This window comes from Pan troglodytes, chromosome 20 (assembly GCF_028858775.2).
Source record: "Pan troglodytes isolate AG18354 chromosome 20, NHGRI_mPanTro3-v2.0_pri, whole genome shotgun sequence".
NCBI classification, from domain to species: Eukaryota; Metazoa; Chordata; class Mammalia; order Primates; family Hominidae; genus Pan; species Pan troglodytes.
The window spans coordinates 42,992,367-43,013,201 of NC_072418.2; the positions used below are offsets into that span (position 1 = coordinate 42,992,367).

The following is a 20,835-nucleotide window of genomic DNA, read 5'->3' on the forward strand; positions in this document are numbered from 1 at the left end:
GAACCTGGAGTCTGCAGAGCTGGGAAGGGAAAGGAAGATCCCCCAACCAGTGTCTTTGGAGGGGGTGCAGCCCTGCCCACACCTTGATGTTGAACTTCTGGCACCCAGGACTGTGGAACATACATTTCTAGTGTTTTAAGCCACCAAGCTCGTGGTAATTTGTTATGGCAGCCATGGGAAATGAATACAGGTCTCGATGAAGTAACAAGCCTCCAGCTATCCTTTATGTACCACTTGCTGCAGTCATTAATAAGCAATGATCGCCCCCAGAGCCACTTGCCCGAGTTCAAACAGTTTCCCCCTTACCCTCTTTGTGACCTTGGGCAAGTGAGTCACCTCTCCCTGTTTCTGTTTCCTCATCTATCAGGCGGGAATAAGGTGTTTGCCCCACGGAACTGTTGTCAGGATCAGATAAATTAATATTTGTAAAGTGCTGAGAAACGTGGCTGGCATAGCATGCATGCTTCAGGAGCATTTGCTGTTATTAGCAGCTATGAGTGCAGGTTTTTCTTTTGAAGAGTAAACAGACACCACAGGTTTTTGCTTTAAAGCATCAGTGAGTGGAAAGTTAGGCTAAATTCTTGGGGAAATGAACTTAAACCTATGAGCTGAGGACCAGTGGTTTCAGTTTAAGGTTAATAGGCACCAACAAAGCCTCCTAAATCCACCTCTGGGCTGGGCACAGTGGCTTATATCTATAATCCCAGCACTTTGAGAGGCCAAGGTGGGAAGATCACTTGAGCCCAGGAGTTCAAGGTCAGCCTGAGCAACATATGGAGATCCTGTCTCTACAAAGTAAAAAAAATTAAAAAAAAAATTGGTCAGGAGCAGTGGTTCACAACTGTAATTCCAGCACTTTGGGAGGCCAAGGTGGGAGGGTTTCTTGAGCCCAGGAGTTCGAGACCAGCCTGGGCAACATAGCAAGACCCCTCTCTATACAAAAAAAAAATTGTCCGGGTATGGTGGCTCACGCCTGTAATCCCAGCACTTTGAGAGGCCGAAGTGGGTGGATCTCGAGGTCAGGAGATTGAGACCATCCTGGCCAACATGGTGAAACCCACGTCTCTACTAAAAATGCAATAAAGTAACTGGGCATGGTGGCGGGTGCTTGTAGCTGAGGCAGGAGAATCACTTGAACCAGGGAGGCAGAGGTTGCAGTGAGTTGAGATCACGCCACTGCACTCTAGTCTGGGTGACAAAGTGAGACTCTCTCTCAAAAAAAAAAAAAAAAAAGTCACGCCTGTCCAGTTCACCAGATTAAGTCAGTAATTGATCAGCACCTTCGCCAATACTGCTACTAGAAAAACAGCTGCGTGTCTGTTTCAGTGGGATCTCAGGGGAAACCCCTCCACTGTAACTCAGATGCCAGTCTCCACATGAGACCAAATCTTCTCAGTGAGCAAAGCACCGCAGAGCAGCACGGGGTTCAAGCTCCACCTTTGCTGGGGGACTATGGGCCAGTGATGGGCCATCCCACTCTGAAAAATAAAGCAAGTCATAGTGCCTGCAGCCCCTGTTGCAAGCATACAGACACCATGGACATGAAGTGCCTGGCAGCCAAAAGGTGTGCAGTCAGCTGTATAGAAACTATAGCTGCTGTTGTTGTTGTTAAGGGGGTGAGAGTGTCACCCACAGATTGTCCTCTGTCCATGAAGCTTCTCCAGACTTGATCTTTCCCAACCTCTGATGGTATCACATCCTGCCAATGAGTGGCAGACTAGGGAGGTGGGTAGGGCAGAATCCAGGATTGAGGTGAGGAGAGGATGAAGCGGGAGGGAGGAGAGAGTGGGAGAGATTTGGAGAGAAAAGTCAATGCGGCCAGGTGCAGTGGCTCACGCCTGTAATCCTAGCGCTTTGGGAGGCCAAGGCGGGTGGATCATAAGGTCAGGCGTTCAAGACCAGCCTGGCCAACATGGTGAAACCCTGTCTCTACTAAATAGAAAAATTAGCCAGGTGTTGTGGTGGGCGCCTGTAATCCCAGCTACTTGAGAGGCTGAGGCAGGAGAATCCACTGAACCCAGGAAGCTGAGGTTGTAGTGAGCCCAGATCGCACCATTGCGTTGCAGCCTGGGCGACAGAGCGATACTCCATCTCAAAAAAAAAAAAAAAAAAGAAAAGTCAATGCATGGAGGTGAAGAGAGGGTGGAGACTTAGGGACAGAGATGGGGGAGCAGCTCCCAAGTCCCTGATGACACCTCCCTCATTGGCTTCCCACTCTGGGTTCTGACTGGCATCTTCTGTCCTCAGGGACCCCAGGCCTCGCACATGCACTCTCATCTCTGTGCCCCCAACTCCTGGGCTGAGCGCTGCCTGTGTCCCACCCACCCACAGGCCCCTCGCCCCCTGCTCCCCATCTGCTCTCACCGTGACCTTCCACTGTCTCTGCTCCAGCCGCAGGGTGAAGTTTGCCACCTGGACCGTGATCACCCTGGTCACACTGACTCGCCCATTACCCCAGGCCACGTTCTCCTGCAGGACGGCAAACCGATGCAGGCCAGGCCGGGTGCCGCAGGTCTGAGCCAGCACATACACGCAGGTGCCCATGAAGTCGAAGCGGCGGCCATCGAAGGTGGTGTAGTGGGGGTCTCCTGACGCCTGGCAGGTGCTAGAGCCCACGGCCACACAGCCCAAGCTGCCACCGGATGGCTGGCAGGCCTCGTGCGGTCCGCAGCTGGAGGACTCACAGGACACCAGGCCGCCCTCCTGGCAGTGGCAAAGGGAATCACATCCGGGGCCAGGGTAGAAGGTCTGGCCTGGTGGGTGGTAGGTGCCCTGGTGTACGCAGCCACAGGAGGCCAGGGGCAGGCAGGACTCACCACTGAGCGCAAAGCCCTCATCGCACACGCAGCCCTCATGGCATTCTGAGCCACAGCCCCCGGGCACTGGGAGGTCTCCACAGGACAGCGGGCAGCCGTAGGAACACGCCTCATAGTGGCTGTGGGGTGGGCAGCTCAGTGCTGCAGGGAGAGGAGACATCAAGATCAAGAATTCCTGCTCCCAGGTCAGGAGTTCAAGACACACTCACATACAAGCGGTCCCCCAACACATTTGTATGCACACAAACACTCAAACACACTCACACACAAGTGGTCCCCCAAGACATTCATATGCACACACACGCTCAAACACACTCACACACACACAAGCGGTCCCCCAACACATTCGTATGCACACACAGATGCTCAAAGACACTCACACACAAGCGGTCCCATTGCAGGGTGCTTGGGGAACACATTACATCGCAGTTAATCTGATCCTGATAATTAAGATTCTTTCCCAATTTAACTATGGTTTGGAGTTATCTATTATGGTTTTTTTTTTTTTTTTTTTTTGAGATAGGGGTCGCTCTGTTACTCAGGCTGGAGCGCGGTGGTGCTTGCTATCACAGCTCACTGCAGCTTTGACCTCCTGGGCTCAAGCAATCCTCCCACTTCAGCCTCCTGAGTAGCTGGGACTATAGGCGTGCACCATCAAGCCTGGCTAACTGTTCAAATTTTTTATAGAGATGCGGTCTCGCTATGTTGCCCAGGCTGGCCTCAAACTCCTGGGCTCAAGCAGTCCACCTGCCTCAGCCTCCCGAAGTGCCGGGATTGCAGGAATGAGCCACCACACCCAGCCTTCTATTATGTCTTTAATGACCTTATTCAAGTTGGATACATGGTGTTGATATGTGGCATATATTTTAAACATGCATATGCATATATTTGTGTGTTTGTATAATCTATGCAATATTTGTGAATGCAATACTTTTAGCTTCTTCCTTCTATAGCAGTAATTAAAATATTTAGCCAGTGTTATAAAGAAAAAAAGAAAAACCTCCCTGCTCCCCTCCCCAAACTCCAGTCACTCCATAAAAAGCAAATCTAAGTGACTAAAACTAAACCACATTAAATCTCTATCTGTGCTGTCAAATACAGTAGCCACTAGCCACTTGTGACCATTTGGATGTAAGTTAATTAAAATGAAACAAAATTGAAGATTTAGCTCCTCAGTCACAACAGCCTCATTGCAAGTGCTCAGCAGCCACATGTGACCTGTGGCGACCTGGTATGTATTTGAACAGCTCAAATATGGAGCTGTCATCATTGAAGTTCTGCTGGGTGGTGCTGTTCTGAAGCTGACATCCAGCTTACAGGAGAATCATGGGGACATAGGGACAAGTTCAATAACACTCCAAAATAGCAACTAGCCAGATCCTGAAAGTATGAAATTCTGCAGGATAAATAACCTATCTTTCCCAGTAAATAAGTGACATAGACAAAAGGAAGAGCTGGATGGAGGGATAGCTACGTGATAAGGCAAATGAATGAATTAGAATTAGAGTGAAGAGGCCGGGCGCGGTGGCTCACACCTGTAACCCCAGCATTTTTGGAAGCCGAGGCAGAAGGATCACTTGAGGTCAGGAGTTCGAGACCAGCCTAGCCAACATGGTAAAACCCGTTTCTACTAAAAATACAAAAATTAGCTGGGCATGATGGCGCACATCTGTAATCCCAGCTACGTGGGAGGCTGAGGTGGGAGAATCGCTTGAACCCGGGAGGCGGAGGTTGCAGTGAGCTGAGATTGCACCACTGCACTCCAGATTAGGCGACAGAGTGAGACTCCATCTCAAAAAAAAAAAAAAAAAAAGAAAGAAAGAAAGAAAAAAGAAAAGAAAAAGAATTAGAGTGTAGAGTCCAAGTGGTAGGTTTATGGGTCTTCACTGTAAAATTCTTTCAACTTTTTTGTATATTTGACAATTTTCATAATACTATGTTGGGAGGAACAAAGGAAGGAAATTCTGACAGAGTAAAAGCAAAGAGGTAGATCAATCCAATGCAGTATGTGTATTTGGTTTGGTTCTAGAGCCAAACAAAATAGAAAAAAAACTTTTTTTTTTTTTTTAGACAATTGGGAAAATTTGAACCCAGATTGGGCTTTACATGATGTTAGGGAATTAATGTTATTGTTGTTACTGGTAATTACCACATGCCCTCATATCTCTTTCTCTCTTTCTTTCTTCCTTCCTTTTTTTTTTTTTTTTTTAGAGACAGGGCCTCACTGGAGTGCAGTGCCACAGTCTCGCCTCACTGCCACCTCCACCTCCTGGGCTGAAGATATTCTCCCACCTTAGCCTCCTGAGTAGCTGACATGATAGGCACTAGTCACCATGCCCGGCTTATTCTTTATTTTTATTTTTGTAGAGACTGGGTTTTGCTATGTTGCCCAGGCTGGTCTTGAACTCCTGGCCTCCAGCGATCCTTCCACCTAGGCCTCCCAAAGTGCTGGGATTACAGGCATGAAAAGCAAACTCCTGTGCCTTAAAAGTCCTTTTTTGTTGCTGAAAAGCAGATGCTTACTGAAGTAGTTAGAGGAGAACTCATCTGCCTAGAATTTGATCTAAAATATTCTACCAAAAAAGAGGGGGTGGAGTGAGAGGTAGAGGAACTAAGAATGGCAAAATACCAATAATTGTTCAAGCTGGGTCAGGCCTCCGTCTGCATATCTAAGACCTCATGATCCAGTCTTCTAGAACTTCCAGGCGGTACAAGGAAAGGAGTAGTTTTAAGGAAACAAGAGATTCTCAATTTCCACACAGGCCACAGAGTCTGATAATTAACAGCACAAAATCAGGAGCCAGCCTGTTCAAATCACCCCACCGGCTGTGTGACCTCAGGCTAGTTCCTTAACATCTCTGTGGTTCAGTTTCCTCGTCTTGTAAAATAGGAATAAGAGCAATTCCGCCTCACGGGGTGGTTGTGAGGATTCAATGAGAAACCCTTAGAACAGGACCTGCCCAGTGGGATGCGTGTCACACAACTGCTAGCTGGAATTATACGTGTCCTGCCTAAAAGGACAGCCCAAGAATGCTCTGTTAGAAGAGCATTCCCACTTCCCATTGTCCACCTGTCCCCTTCACAAGTGTGCTTCCTGCACTTTACAGAAGAGAACAGTGCAGTCCCCCACCCATCCTGAATCTTTTTTTTTTTTTTTTGAGACAGGGTCTCGATCTGTGGGCCAGGCTGGAGTGCAGTGGTGCGATCTCGGCTCACTGCAATCTCTGCCTCCCAGGTTTAAGCTAAGATTCTCCTGCCTCAACCTCCCAAGTAGCTGGGATTACAGGCGCTCACCACCAGGCCTAGCTAACTTTTGTATTTTTTGTAGAGACAGGGTTTTGCCATATTGGCCAGGCTGGTCTCGAACTCCTCACCTCAAGTGATCCGCCCGCCTCAGCCTCCCAAAGTGCTGGGATTACAGGCATGAGCCACCACACCCAGCCCCATCCTGAATCTTAACACATGGCACACTGCCCTGGAGTGTGAAACCTCTGAGGACATAAACGGACGATTTCAAATATTGCTATCGCTGTGAACACAACGAATGCTGAATCATTATTGAGTAATAAATCAAAAGGAGGGCCTAATAGAATTGGCTGCTCACAGATAATATAAAATAAATTTGTCGTGTCTCACTGTGTGCCTTCCCTATGACTCAGAAGGGGTTCAGAGCACGGAGTGATGTTACTCCACCTGCACTCCGTCCACTCCCACCCACTTATTAATATCATGAAAGCCAGGAGCTGTGGCTCAAGTCTGTAATCTCAGCACTTTGGGAGGCCAAGGCGGGAGGATGGCTTGAGCCCAGGAGTTTGAGACCAGCCTGGACAACATAGCGAGATCTTGTGTCTACAAAAAATAAAAAATTAGCCAGGCATGGTAGTGTGCACCTGTAGTCCCAGCTACTCAGGAGGCTGACACAGGAGGACTACTCGAGCCCAAAGATGGAGGCTACAGTAAGCTGTGATCACACCACTGGACTCCAGCCTCGGTGACAGGATAATACCTTATCTCAAAAATAAATAAATATCATATCTACAAAAATAAAAGATAGGATTAGAATTGATGCTGAACCCTGTCTCATTCTAACAATATATGTGAAATATTGGGTGGGGGTAAGCTCACTGAGTGATGCCATTACAATGGCCATTACAATTTACTTCTGTTTAATATTTTTATCAATTGTGCACAAACAATTCTTGCAATGATATCTTACTCCATTAAAAAAACCACTTTGAGTCTTAGAGTCTCAGGAATTTCTAAAACTTCTTATATCTTTTATAAGAAGGCTGTTTTGTCCTGGGAGGTTTCACACCCCAGGGCAACACGCCACGTGTTGAGATTTGGGATGAGTGGAGACTGCACTGTTATTATTTTATTTTATTTTATTTTATTTTATTTTATTTTATTTTATTTTATTTTATTTTATTTTTTGAGACAGAGTCTCGCTCTGTTGCCCAGGCTGGAGTGCAGTAGCTTGATCTCGGCTCGCTGCAACCTCTGCCTCCTGGGTTCAAGCGATTCTTCTGCCTCAGCCTCCTGAGTAGCTGGGATTATAAAAATTCTGAAATCTTAGTCATAGATGTGTATGTTTGTGGCAGAGAAGTGTGATGGCGATTGTGACACAGGCTGCCAATGGTCACGTCTTGACTCTGGGCATGACCATGGCACTTGCTTTGGCCAATGGGACATTGGCCACCATGATACCAAGTAGAGCCTTGGAAAGTGCTTGCACACTGGGGCTTGTGTGCTCTTAGGAATCTTGAGAGCACCTTGGGAAGAAGCCTTGGCTCACCTGCTGGAAGATGAGACCAAGTAGAGCAGAGACAAGAATTCCCAGCTGAGGGCCCCCCAAACCAACCAGCTTGACAACTGCCAGATGTGTAAAATCACCCTAGATTACCCGGCCTTGGCTGAGCCTCCAACAGACTGCAGAGATCAACCAAGCTGGCCCAGGCTGGGAGAACAGCTCAGCAGCCCCCAGAATCATGAGAAAGAATAAATACTTGGCCGGGCATGGTGGCTCACACCTGTAATCCCAGCACTTTGGGAGGCTGAGGCGGGCAGATCACCTGAAGTCAGGAGATCGAGACCAGCCTGGCTAACATGGTGAAACCCCCATCTCTTCTAAAAATACAAAAAATTAGCCGGGCATGGTGGCACATGCCTGTAATTCTAGCTACTTGGGAAGCTGAGACAGAAGAATCACTTGAACCCAGGAGGCGGAGGTTGCAATGAGCCGAGATCACGCCATTGCACTCCAGCCTGGGCAACAGAGCGAGACTCCATGTCAATAAATAAATAAATAAATAAATAAATAAATAAATAAAAATAAACACTTGTTTTAATGCACTCAGCCACTAAGCCTTGGGTTGTTTGTTAGGCACCAAAAGCCAGCTGATACAGTGACTTTAACAAAAGACTTCCATGCATTCAAATGTGTTACATTAGGTTAAATTCTGTTAGAACTAAAAAGCATTAGAAAATCAGTTCAGAAAGGCAAGGATTTGTTTTCTTATTCTCTCCCCTATTGTATCTGGAGTGTTTAGAATAGTACCTGGAATACAGAAGGTATTTTTGAATGTTTTGGATATTTGTTGAATGAATGAATGTAAGTTGAAGGAGAAAAAGGAATGATGTATTTATCCTGTATTTTTCAGTGGACAATGATGTGTACCACTGTGTGCTATGTATCTGTTGAATACATTTAAAAGAGGAGCATAAGTCAAGTAATGGTTTCATTTTGAAATACCAATATTATGTTGATAATTGTGGAAACTAAATGATGGATATATGCTGGCTCACTATCCTAGTTTACTTTGGATATGTTTAAATTTTTCCCTAATAAAAAGCTTCTTAAGGCCATGAGCAGTGGCTCACGCCTGTAATTCTAGCACTTTGGGAGACCGAGATGGGCGGATCACTTGAGGTCAGGAGTTCGAAACCAGCCTGGCCAACATGGTGAAACCCCCTCTCTACTAAAAATACCAAAAAAATTAGCCAAGCATGGTGGCAGGCGTCTGTAGTCCCAGCTACTTGGGAGGCTGAGGCAGGAGAATTGCTTGAACCCAGGAGGCGGAGGTTGCAATGAGCTGAGATCGTGCCACTGCACTCCAGCCTGGGTGACAGAGTGAGACTCCATCTCAAAAAAAAAAAAAAAAAAAAAGGTTCTTAAAAGTCAAAAGTTACCATTTGTTAGAAATTATACGTTTTATGATTATTTCAGGTGAAAAACTAGACATGTATGCTTCTATTAATTCCAAAATTCAAAAACTTTAGAAGTCAGAATAGTGGTTACCTCTTGGGGTTGGGAACCTGGATTTTTTTTTTTTTCTTGAATTTGGGACAGTTCACACAGATTTGTTCTCTTGGTGAAAACTGATCAAGCTGTTAGCTTATGATATGTACATATTTTTAAATATCTGTATTATATTTCAATAATAAATTTTTTAAATTAAAAATCAGGTGAGAGGAAACTGGTACGATGGCTCACACCTGTCATCCTAGTATTTTGAGAGGCCGAGGCAGGAGGATTGCTTGAGCCCAAGAGCCCAAGACCAGCCTGGGCAAAATATCAAAACCCTGTCTCTATAAAAAATATTTTAAAAATTAGCTGGGGATGGTGGTGCAAGCCTGCCGTTTCAGCTACTCAGGAGACTGAGGCAGGAGAATCGCTTGAGCCCAGGAGTTCCAGGCTGCAGTAAGCTATGATTGCACCACTACACTCCAGCCTAGGCAACAGAGCAAGACCCCATCTTAAAAAAAATCAGGTGAGAGGATGCATGGCTTTTCAAACTTCTTTCATAGGCAAACAAAGGTGTTGGAAAACCATTCATGCACCCACCTCTGAAACAAGGCTCTCAAACTGACTGCCCAAGGGGTCAGGCAGATGTAAATAAGCGAGGTAGGATAGATGGGGACCAAAAAGAACCAGAGAGGGATCCTAATGACAATACTGTTGCTCATATCTCAATGACAGCTGTTATGTGGGAATCAGACCCTGGGCCACCAGGTGTACTCAGTCATTTTACAAATACCAACTGCCGCTGGGCACGGTGGCTCACGCCTGTAATCCCAGCACTTTGGAAGGCTGAGGTGGGCGGATCACGTGGTCAGGAGATCGAGACCATCCTGGCCAACATGGTGAAACCCCATCTCTACTAAAAATACAAAAATTAGCTGGGCGTGGTGGCGCATGCCTGTAATCCCAGCTACTCTGGAGGCTGAGGCAGGAGAATAGCTTGAACCAGAGTCAGAGGTTGCAGTGAGCCGAGATCGTGCCACTGCACTCCAGCCTGGTGACAGAGCAAGACTCCATCTAAAAAAAAAATACCAACTGCATGCCCACCATCTGTGATTTTCTAGCTATCATGATCCCAGGTGTGTAACTGAACCTTTCTGAACCTCAATTTCTTCATCTGTTAAATGGGTATAACCACAATCCCTACCTCATAGGGCTATTATAAGGATTAAATGAATTAATGATATTTATACATTAATGAATATATATAAGGCTGAGTCCCCCAGTTGCCACTTCCGATACTCACGGCAAAGTTCTTCACTCCTCCAGGGGTGCACTGTGGCTCCAGCAGCCTGGCATGCAGCAGCATAGGTGGCCAGTGCGTCACACAGTGGCCCAGACTGGCCTGGCAGCAGGCAGCGGTCATAGACACAGTCGCGCACGGCACCCTGGGGGTCCAGCTTGCTGTGGCACTCCCGGAAGGGCCCCTTGGGGTCGGCAAGGATTCCACACTCATTCTTGCTCTGCAGCTGCTGGGCCACCAGGGAGTCCAGCTTGGGACAGTCACCCGGTTCAGCTGCTCCACAGCCGGGCCTCGTCTCTTCTTGCCAGCTGTTCCCAAAGGCCAGTGCATTGGCAGCTTGACCCCCACCCCGCAGAGCCAGGTCATCAGCTGGGTCCCCGTTGAAGTTCCCACAGAGTCCACACAGGGCCTCAGCATAGCTGCTGGGCACCTTGGCAGTCACTCGTGCATTCCAGTCATAAGTGACAGTCAGGCCAAAGTCCGTGCGCACGACGGCATCCCTGCCCTGGCGGAACACCTGCACCTGCCCATCTGCTGCTTGGAAGGGCAGATACTGAAGGACGTCATCCACCTGGGTGGAGATGCAAGAGGGCCACCTGGTCAGGGTATTCACAGCTCTGTGGCCCACCCTTCAATTCACTCACCTCCAGCTACCCTGACCTCCTTGCTATTCTCTTGGACATATTACGCTCAGTCCCACCTCAAGGCCTTTGCACTTGCTGTTCCCTCTGCCTGGCTCACCATTCACCCTTCTTCATTCCTAAAGCACCAGCTTAAATCCAAATCCCTCACCCATGGCCTTCAAAACCTACATGATCTGTCTATCTCCCCATTACCTCCCTCGCCTCACCTCTTCTCACTGTCCCTCTCACTCAGGCTGCTGCAACCATACTAGCTTTCTTTTCTTTTTTTTTTTTTTTGGACAGGGTCTCACTCTGTTGCCCAGGCTGGAGTGCAGTGGCACAATCTTGGCTCACTACAACCTCTGCCTCCTGGGTTCAAGCGATTCTCTCTCAGCCTCCCTAGTAGCTGGGATTACAGGTGTGAGCCACTGCACCTGGCTAATTTTTTTTTCTATTTTTAGTAGAGAGGGGGTTTCACCATGTTGGCCAGGATGGTCTCAAACCTCAGATGATCCACTCGCCTCAGCCTCCCAAAATGCTGGGATTACAGGCGTGAGCCACGGTGCCCAGCCACTAGCTTCCTTTTTAAAATAGAGACAGGGGTCTCACTCTGTCACCCAGGCCAGAGTGGAGTGGCACGATCATAGCTCACTTCCTAGCACTTCAGGAAGCTGAGGCGGGAGGGTCACTTGAGCCCAGGAGTTGGAGACCGGCCTGGGCAACTTAGTGCGACTCCGTTCTCCACAAAAAGGAAAAAGGAAAACGAAAAAAATAAAATCTTCTAACAGGCCTCCCCCACCCCCAGGCCCATCCAGAACTCCAAGTCTTCAGAGGGTATTTCCTGCCCCGTCACCCAGCCCTGGGCGCCACGTCGCTCACCAGCACTTGCCCAGGGTACTCCCGGCGCACGGCCACCTTCACCCCGCGGGCCTCCACCCGCACGGCGCGCGTGTAGCTCACAGTCTGGCTGCCCCGATGCTCGTTTTCCACCAGCACCCGGAAGGCAGGCAGCGCTGCGTTCTGGCCGCATGAGCCGACCAGCAGGTACGTGCAAGTGCCCATGAAGTCGAAGCGCCGGCCGTCGAAGCTCACATAGTGTGGGTCCCCGGACCCCTGGCAGGTCCCGAAGCGATCGGGGTAGCAGCCCAGGAGGCCGTTCTGGACGCTGCAGCGCTCACCCGCCGGGCAGCTCTGCGTGTCGCGGCAGGTGACCTGATGGGTGGCGCCGTTGCAGGTGCAGCGCCTTTGGCACAACTCGTCCGCCCACACTTCCTGGCCCGGAGCGAGCTGGAGACCCTGGAAGGTGCAGCCACACGACGAGGCCGGCACGCAGGCGCCGCCGCTGGCCACGAAGCCTGGGAGGCACACGCAGCCCTCCACGCAGGGGCGCCCGGAGCAGTTGGACGGCGCCGCAGCCCCGTTGCAGGAGGTCGGGCAAGCAGGGCCGCAGAGCTCATAGCGGCTGTTGGCTGGGCAGGACAGGGCTGCGGGGAGATCAGAGAGGGTGGATCAGGCCCGCGTAGCAGGGGCCGTCGAAGAGCGCCCTGTCGGGGACGGCGCCCAGGAATTCCCTTCCCAAACCCTGCTCCTCTCTCAGAGCTCGCCATCTCAGATAATGGCACTGCCATTCTTCTGGGTGCTCCTGCGCCACACCCCAGCGACGCAGTTAATCTCCACCCCGCCAACCCCCTAACGCTCACTGGACAACCAATCTGTCAGCAAGTCCTGTGAGCTCCATATTCAAAATCTACCCAGATTGGCCGGGAGTGGTGGCGCAGGCCTGTATTCCGAGCTACTCAGGAGGCTGAGGCAGGAGAATCGCTTGAACCCGGAAGGCGGAGGTTGCAGTGAGCTGAGACCACACCACTGCACTCCAGCCCGGGCGCAGAGCAAGACTTTGTCTCAAAAAAAAAAAAAAAATCCACCCAGTTACAGAATCTGCCTCTGATCCTATCCACCGCAGCAGCCTCCTGCCTGGGCTCCCTCCTGCCCCCACAGCCTGTTCCTAACACCAGCCCGAGGAATCTGGGAACATCTGGGTCAGATCAGGTCCCTCCCCGTCTCAGAGCACTACTGTGGCTTCCTCTCACTCAGGGTAAACGCCAGAGTCCTCCCCATGCCTCAGGAGGCCCTGTGCCATCTGTTCCTCTCACCTCTCAGCCCTCACCTCTTCTCCCTCTCCCTCGGGCTCACTCTGCCCCTGCCCCAGCTGCCTCCTCCTCCCGGGTCCTCATGCTCCCACCTCAGGGCCTTTGCATTGGCTGTTCCCTCTGCCTTCCCTTTCCCCAGAAAGCCCACTGGGGCCCAGGTGGCCTGGGTTCAGATCCCAGATCTCTCCTTCTCGGCCACTGACTCCAATCTCCCCGTGCCTCAGTTTCCCCATCAGTAAGATGGGATAATGTAGTCGAGACCTCACAGGGTTGTTGTGGGGATTAAATGAGTTGATCTATGGGGAAACATTCTGTGGACATCACTGTTAGTTAGTACTTAGCTGACTCCATTGCCTGACCCTGGTCTCAGCTCCAATGTTACCTGCCCAGAAAGGCCTTCCCTGATCACCCTCTTCACGAGCCTCACAGTCACTGTCATTGAATGAACTTGTTTCTTTGCCTCTCTGAAGATACTTCCTAGTTCATCTGCTCACTGTCTGTGTCCCTCCCCTGCCGCTAAGAGATAAGTTCTGCGGGAGTGGGGACCTGATCTGTCTCAATCACTGCTGAGTCCCCAGCACCAAGGACAGGGCCTGGTGCACAGCAGGTGCTCAGGAAATACTGCAGAAATGAATGGGAGAATAAATGAACTCTCTGATTCCTATTTTGCGCCAGGCATGGGGTTGGGGGGGTGCTTACTGGGCAGTGGGGACACAGCACTGGCCAAGACAAACACCTAGTGGCCTCTATGTCTGCCCCGTACTTACTCCCCCTCCCTCTGGGCCTGGGCCTGGATGCCTCTTCCTCCCTCCCACCTGTCCTTTCTGCCTCTGGGACATGTCTCTAGGAGCCTCACTCACAAGGGCAGGAATAGATTTATGCTGGTCTTCACTGTGTCTTCAATATCATTAGCATGCACAGGGGGCAGGCAGGGGTTCAAGGAATGCTTGTGGAATGAATGAGTGAATGATTAAGCAGACAGACACCTGGCTAAAGAGCCTGGACTTTATCTAGAGGGCAATGGGAGTCATGGGAGGGCTATAGGCAAAGGAAGAGATGTCACGTCTCTGTGTTGGGATTCTGCAGACAAGAATTCCCGTCCTGCCAAGCCTTTGAGCATGCTGTTCTCTGGGCCTGCAACTCACTTCCTCCTCTTTCTCTTGGCAACTTCCAGCCCCTCTTATGGGTTTCAAATTGGACATCCCTTTCTCTAGAAAACCCTCCCTGACCACCCCTGCTCCCCAGGCTGGGCCGGGAACCTCCTCTGGTTTCCCATAGCCCCACTGACTTCCTCCATCCTGGCCCCAACCCCTCTGCCTGTGTCCCCCCCAGTCCCAGCCCTGACTCATCTGCCTGTCTCTCTCCCATCCTGGCCCCAACCCATCCGAGTGGGCCTCCCCATCCTGCCTGGACCCCTCCAGACTGTCAATGTCTAGTGAAACGTCTCTCCAACCTTAGGCTCATTGTGGACAGAGCTGGCTGTCTTGGCCATCACTAGGCCCCTGGCATTGCCCAGCACCAGGCTGAACCATAATAACTTCTCAGATATTGAGCAGATGCTAGGGATCTCCTGCCCCTCACTGTATGCTCCCAGCCCCCACCCAGGGCATCACTCACGGCAGTTGGCTGGTGATCTCCAGTCCCCAACCGAGATGCCAAGCTCCAGACAGGCCTGGGCATAGGCGCTGAGGCCACGGCACAGGCTGAGCCGCTCCCCACCGACCACACACAGGTCATATACACACTGCTCCAGGAAGGGCCTGGGGTCCAGGGTGTCATGGCAGACAGCGAAGGGGCCATCGAGCTTGGTCAGCATGCCACAGAGTCGGTCGCCCTCATAGTGTTGGGCCTGGCCTGGGGTGCAGGCGGGACAGTTGTTCTGGCAGCCATCCTCACACAGGTAGTCCCCATCATCCAGCTTCCAGCTACTTGCGAACTCCACAGCGTCAGGAGCCAGAGCCCCGTCAGGCGTGAGGAAGTCGTCTGCTGGGTCACCATTATAGTTGCCACACAGCCCGCACACCTGGTCTTGGAAGTGTGCAGGCAGGCTGAGTGCCAGCTGGCAGTCCCAGTCATAAGTGACCACCAGCCCAAAGACCAGCTCCACCACGGCCCGTGGTCCGCTCTGGTACACACGCAGGCGACCCTCACTCAGGGAGACTGGCAGGTGCGAGCGCTGGTTGTCAACCTGCAGAGTGGGTGAAGAGGAGGTGGTCAGGCCCCTGTGCCATCTGGCCTCCAGCCCTCATTAGAGTCTACTTTTTAATTAAAAGTTTTAAATAGGAGAATATAGAAAAAGAATATGTGCTCAAACGTCACTGACTCAAGCCTTCCCTGACTGCCCTATTTTATGATTTTATTTTATGGTTTGTTTGTCCTGTTTTGTTTTATAGAGATGAGGTCTTGCCCAGCCTACACCCCTTTTTAAATGGCAGCCTTGGGCCGGGCGCAGTGGCTCACGCCTGTAATCCCAGCACTTTGGAAGGGTGAGGTGGGTGGATCACTTGATGTCAGGAGTTTGAGACCAGCCTGGTCAACATGGTGAAACCCTGTCTCTACTAAAAATAAAAAAATTAGCTGGGTATGGTGGGGCACACCTGTAATCCCAGTTAGTCAGTTGGCTGGGGCAGGAGAATTGCTTTAACCCAGGAGGTGGAGGCTGCAGTGAGCCAAGATCGTGCCAAACAGAGTGAGACTCTGTCTAAAAAAAAAAAAAAAGGCAGCCTCTCCCTACTCCATAGCCTCCTTCCCTGCTTTCCTTTTTTTTTCTATAGCATCTGGCCTTCTGAAATATAATTCACAAATTGACCATGTTTATCATCTGTCTTACTCCATCAGAATGGCAGCTCCACAAAGACAAGGATTTGGGTCTGCTTTGATCACTGCTTTATCCCCAATGCATAGAACAGGGCCTGATAGAATCCCAGGCACTCACTAAGTGAATTAAGTCACTGCTGCATTTAATAAACATTCACTGGGCACTCACTCTGTGCCTGGCCTTGAGCTGGGAGATCCTGGGAATACGAAGGTGGCGGAGACAGCCCCAAGCCCTACCCTCATGGGGCTCCCAGTCCATTGGGAGAAACAGACACATCACCAGACAGTGAGAGCTCAGAGGGGTCAGGGCAGAGATGGGAGAAGCACAGGCAGAAAAGTCAAGGCCAGGATCAGAAAGGCCCAGGCAGAGGGGTCAAGGATGGGATAGGGGAGGTACAGGCTGAGGGTTCAGAGCTGGGATAGTGGGGAGATAGGAGGCTGTGAAAACCTAGAAAAATGGCCAGATCTAACCTTGCTGGTCAGGGGAGGCTTCCCAGAGGAAAGAATAGTTGTGCTGAGCCTTAAAGGACCAGTAAGAGAGAGACAGCCAAGACAACTGGGAGGGAGTAGGATATTCCCATTCAAATGTCCTGAGTGGACAGAGATCCTGGCCAGTCCATCTGGCTTGGTGTTATAGGCTCAATATCTGTGTCTTCTGCAAAGCCCACATGTTGAAATCTTAACACCCAACATGATGGTATTAAGAGTGGGGGGAGGCCTTTGGGAGGTGATTAGGTCATGAGGGTGGCACCCTCATGAATGGGATTAGTGCCCTTATGACAGAGGCCTCAGAGAGCTCTCAGGTCCGCTTTCCACCGTGTGAGGATACAAGGAGAAGTAGGCCATCTGCAACCTGGAAGAGCACCCTCACCTGAACCTGGCAGTGCTGGTGACCTCATCTTGGACTTCAACCTGGCAGTGCTGGTGACCTCATCTTGGACTTCCAGCCTCCAGAACACAGAGACGAGATTGTGTTGTTTATAAGCCTCCCAGGCTCTGGAGAAGCCTGAAGTCTGACTAAGAACCAGGAGATAAGAACTATGTCTCTCTGTGCCCTGGGGCATCTTTTTTTTTGAGATGGAATCTTGCTCTGTCACCAAGGCTGGGCTGCATTGGCACGATCTCGGTTCACTGCAACCTCTGTCTCCCAGGTTCAAGTGATTCTCCCACCTGGGATTACAGGTGCCTGCCACCACGTCCAGCTAATTTTTGTATTTTTAGTAGAGATAGGGTTTCACCATGTTGGCCAGACTGGTCTTGAACTCCTGACCTCAAGTGATCTGCCCACCCCTGCTCAGCCTCCCAAAGTGCTGGGATTACAGGCATGAGCCACCGTACCCAGCCTCTTTTTTTTTTTAATTAATAAAAAAATTTTTTTAATTAGAGATGGGGGTCTCACTATGTTGTCCAGGCTGGTCTGGAGCTCATGGCTCAAGCAATCCTCCCACCTCGGCCTCCCAAAGTGCTGGGATTATAGGCGTGAGCCACCGCACCCAGCCTGGGCATCTCTTTCTTACTCTTTCCTTACACATTCTCTGAGCTGTGCCAGAGCTGAGAATTGAAGTGGAGAAGTCTTAGCCAAGAGGATGGAATATGATAAAAGGAGCAACAGGAGAGAGGACAGCATGAGCAACGGCCCAGAAGGAAGACAGAGCATTCACTCATTCCGGCTCCCAGCAAAGCTTCTGTGAGTCCCACTGTGTGGCCCGCTCTGTGCCAGCTGGTGCTTTAGACACTGCAGTGATGGAGACAGGCCACGGCCCCATGCTCAGAGCTCTCAGTCCAGGATGGCTGCTCCAATCTGTCTCTCCCCTAAGTCCAGTGATCTCCATTTTAATTTTTCTATTTTTTTATGTATGTATTTTTTTGAGACAGTTTTGCTCTGTCACCCAGCCTGGAGTGTAGTGGCAGCATCATAGCTCACTGCAGCCTCGACCTCCTGGGCTCAAGCCATCTTCCTGCCTCAGCCTCCCAAGTAGCTGGGACCATAGGCAGGCGCCACCACACCCAGCTACTTTTTTTTTTTTTTTTTTTTTTTGGTAGAGATAGGGTCTCCCTATGTTGCCCAGGCTGGTCTCAAATTTCTGGGCTCAAGTAATCTTCCAGCTTCAGCCTCCCAAAGTACTGGGATCACAGGCGTAAGCTACCATGCCCAGCCAATCTCCATTTTTAAATGACACAAATAATATTCGTTCATTACAGAAAACTGAAAATGCACAGGAGCAAAAATGAGAAAAGAAAATCACCCTGTAGGCAGACACATACAAATGTATAGATCCTGTTGAGTTTTTTCCTACCTTTAGATATATTTACACTTAAAAAAAAAGACCATGCTGAAGTCACTATTTCATTAACTCCTCTCCTAACAATGTCTTGTGAGTATCCTACTATGATTCTGACAGTAGCTCTGCACCTTTGTCAAGTCACTGACCTCTGTGAGGATCTGACAAAAAAAAAAATGAAAGGCCGGGTGCGGTGGCTCATGCCTGTAATCCCAACACTTTGGGAAGCCGAGTTGGGCGGATCACAAGGTCAGGAGATCAAGACCATCCTGGCTAACACAATGAAACCCCAGCTCTACTAAAAATACAAAAAATTAGCCGGGCGTGGTGGCATGTGCCTGTAGTCCCAGCTACTCGGGAGGCTGAGGCAGGAGAATCGTTTGAACCCAGGAGGCGGAGGTTGCAGTGAGCCGAGATCACGTCACTGCACTCCAGCCTGGGCAACAGAGCGAGACTCCGTCTCAAAAAAAATAAAAAGTAGTTTTCAGAGAGAGGTATAAAATTCTGTATATAATTTCAAGGGATCTGAAGTCCGCCTGAACTTGTGCTCAACCCCTCCAGGGCTGAAGAACACCTACTTTCACCAACTGATTATTAATCGCAGAGATCTACCTGCACACTCACAAAATCAGGGAGGTACAAGAATATTTATTTCAGGTCAGATACAGGGGCTTACGCCTCTAATCCCAGAACTTTGGGAGGCCAAGGTGGGAGGATCACTTGAGACCAGGAGTTCGAGACTAGCCTGGGCAACATAGCGAGACCTTATCTCTACTAAAAATAAAAATACTTAGCCCAGTATAGTGGCATGAGACTGTAGTCCCAGCTACTTGGAAGGCCAAGGCTGGAGGATTGCTTGAGCCCAGGAGTTTGAGGTTGAAGTGAGCTATAATCACACCACTGCACTTCAGCCTGGGCAACAGGGCAAGACCTTGTCTCAAAAAAAAAAAAATCAAAAAAATATTCATTGCAGTATTGTTTGTAATAGTGAACAATGTGTCCATCCACAGGGGACTGGTTGAATGAACCATGGTGTTCATATCCATATAAAGAATTGTGCAGATGTTAAAAAAAATAGAGGCTGATAGAGAAACTGTTGATAGAGAAACTGTTTCAGAATGTATTGCTAAATGCAAAAAGCAAAGTAGAGAACACAACATATATATACACATATACATGTATATATGTGTGTGCATATATGTATATATATATAAAAATATATACTCTCTCTCTCTCTCTCTCTCTCTATATATATATATATATATTTTTTTTTGAGACAGAGTCTTACCCTGTCACCCAGGCTGGAGTGCAGTGGTGCAATCTTGGCTCACTACAACCTCTGCCTCCTAGGTTCAAGCGATTCTCCTGCCTCAGCCTCCCGTGTAGCTGGAATTACAGGCATGCGCCACCACGCCCAGCTAATTTTTGTACTCTTACTAACGATGGGGTTTCACCATGTTGACCAGGCTGGTCTCTAACTCCTGACCTCAAGTGATCCACCCACCTAGGCCTCCCAAAGTGCTGGGATTATAGGCATGAGCCACTGCGCCTGGCCCTGAAGTTATTGAACAGGCAAAACTAATCTATGCTGGAAAAAAAAAATCAGAACTGTGATCATCTCCAGGAGTAGGTTGGGGACTGTTTGGTAAGGCACATGAGGGAATTTTCCCAGGTGATAAAAATATTCTGTATCTTAATGGGCAATTTGGTTACACATTTGCCAAAGGTGAACTATACAGTTAAGATTTGTGATTTTTGTTATATATAAATTTCACCTCCAAAAGAAGTGTGAAAATATTATATTCTAGTTAATGACATGGTGAAGTCTTTTGGGTGATATGTACTCATGTCTGGAACTTTGAAGTGCATAAAAAATAAGAGAGATTGTGGAATGGACAGAGGGATGAACCGATAGATCAGTGTGTGATCAATCAAGAAGAGTACAGTGTTTAGAATCTAGATGATTGGCACCTGTAATCTCAGCACTTTGGGAGGCTGAGGCAGGCCGATCAGTTGAGGCCAGGAGTTCCAGACCAGCCTGGCCAACATGGTGAAACCCCTCTCTACAAAAATACAAAAATTAGCTGGGCATGGTGGCACATGCCTGTCATCCCAGCTACTCGGGAGGCTGAGGCAGGAGAATCGCTTGAACCTGATCCTGCCGCTGCACTCCATCCTGGGTGACACAGCAAGACTCTATCTCAAAAAAAAAAAAAAAAAGAAAGAAAGAAAACTCTAGGCGATTGGCATATGAGCATTCACTGTATAAGAATTTCAACTTTGGACATTTTAATATTTTCATAATAACATGGCGAGAAAAAAGGAAGTAATTGCTCTAGGCTGCTGTTATTCATATGAACTGAATAGAAATGCATTTACCAGAGTCAGGACAGCTGAGGGATTAAGAACAAGGACTCCAGAGCCAGCATGCCTGTGCCCTTAGCTCCACCTCTTACTAGCTCTGAGCCCTGGGGAAGTCACTAGCCTATCTCAACCTCAGTTTCCCAATCTGAACATGTTCATAATAATAATGCCTCCTGCACTGAGTTTGTGAGCATTAAATTCGTTAAGATGAGAAAAGTGCTAAGAAACATATCTGGTGC

At 49.2% G+C, this 20,835-nt stretch overlaps 1 protein-coding gene across 2 annotated transcripts in view; it reads right to left on the minus strand.

Annotated features, from left to right (window-relative positions):
- The window catches only part of FCGBP (Fc gamma binding protein), a 122,836-nt gene that overhangs the window by 57,014 nt on the left and 44,987 nt on the right, over window positions 1-20,835 (minus strand). The window contains exons 8-11 of one of the 2 annotated variants that reach the window (XM_063801672.1): window positions 14,751-15,321; window positions 11,863-12,467; window positions 10,364-10,931; window positions 2,365-2,957 (exon numbers count right to left, since the gene is read on the minus strand). In XM_063801672.1, coding sequence (XP_063657742.1) covers window positions 2,365-2,957; window positions 10,364-10,931; window positions 11,863-12,467; window positions 14,751-15,321 — 2,337 coding nt within the window. Of the gene's footprint in view, window positions 1-2,364; window positions 2,958-10,363; window positions 10,932-11,862; window positions 12,468-14,750; window positions 15,322-20,835 lie in introns of those variants that run through there. The other variant, XM_054674083.1, reaches the window with a different exon arrangement.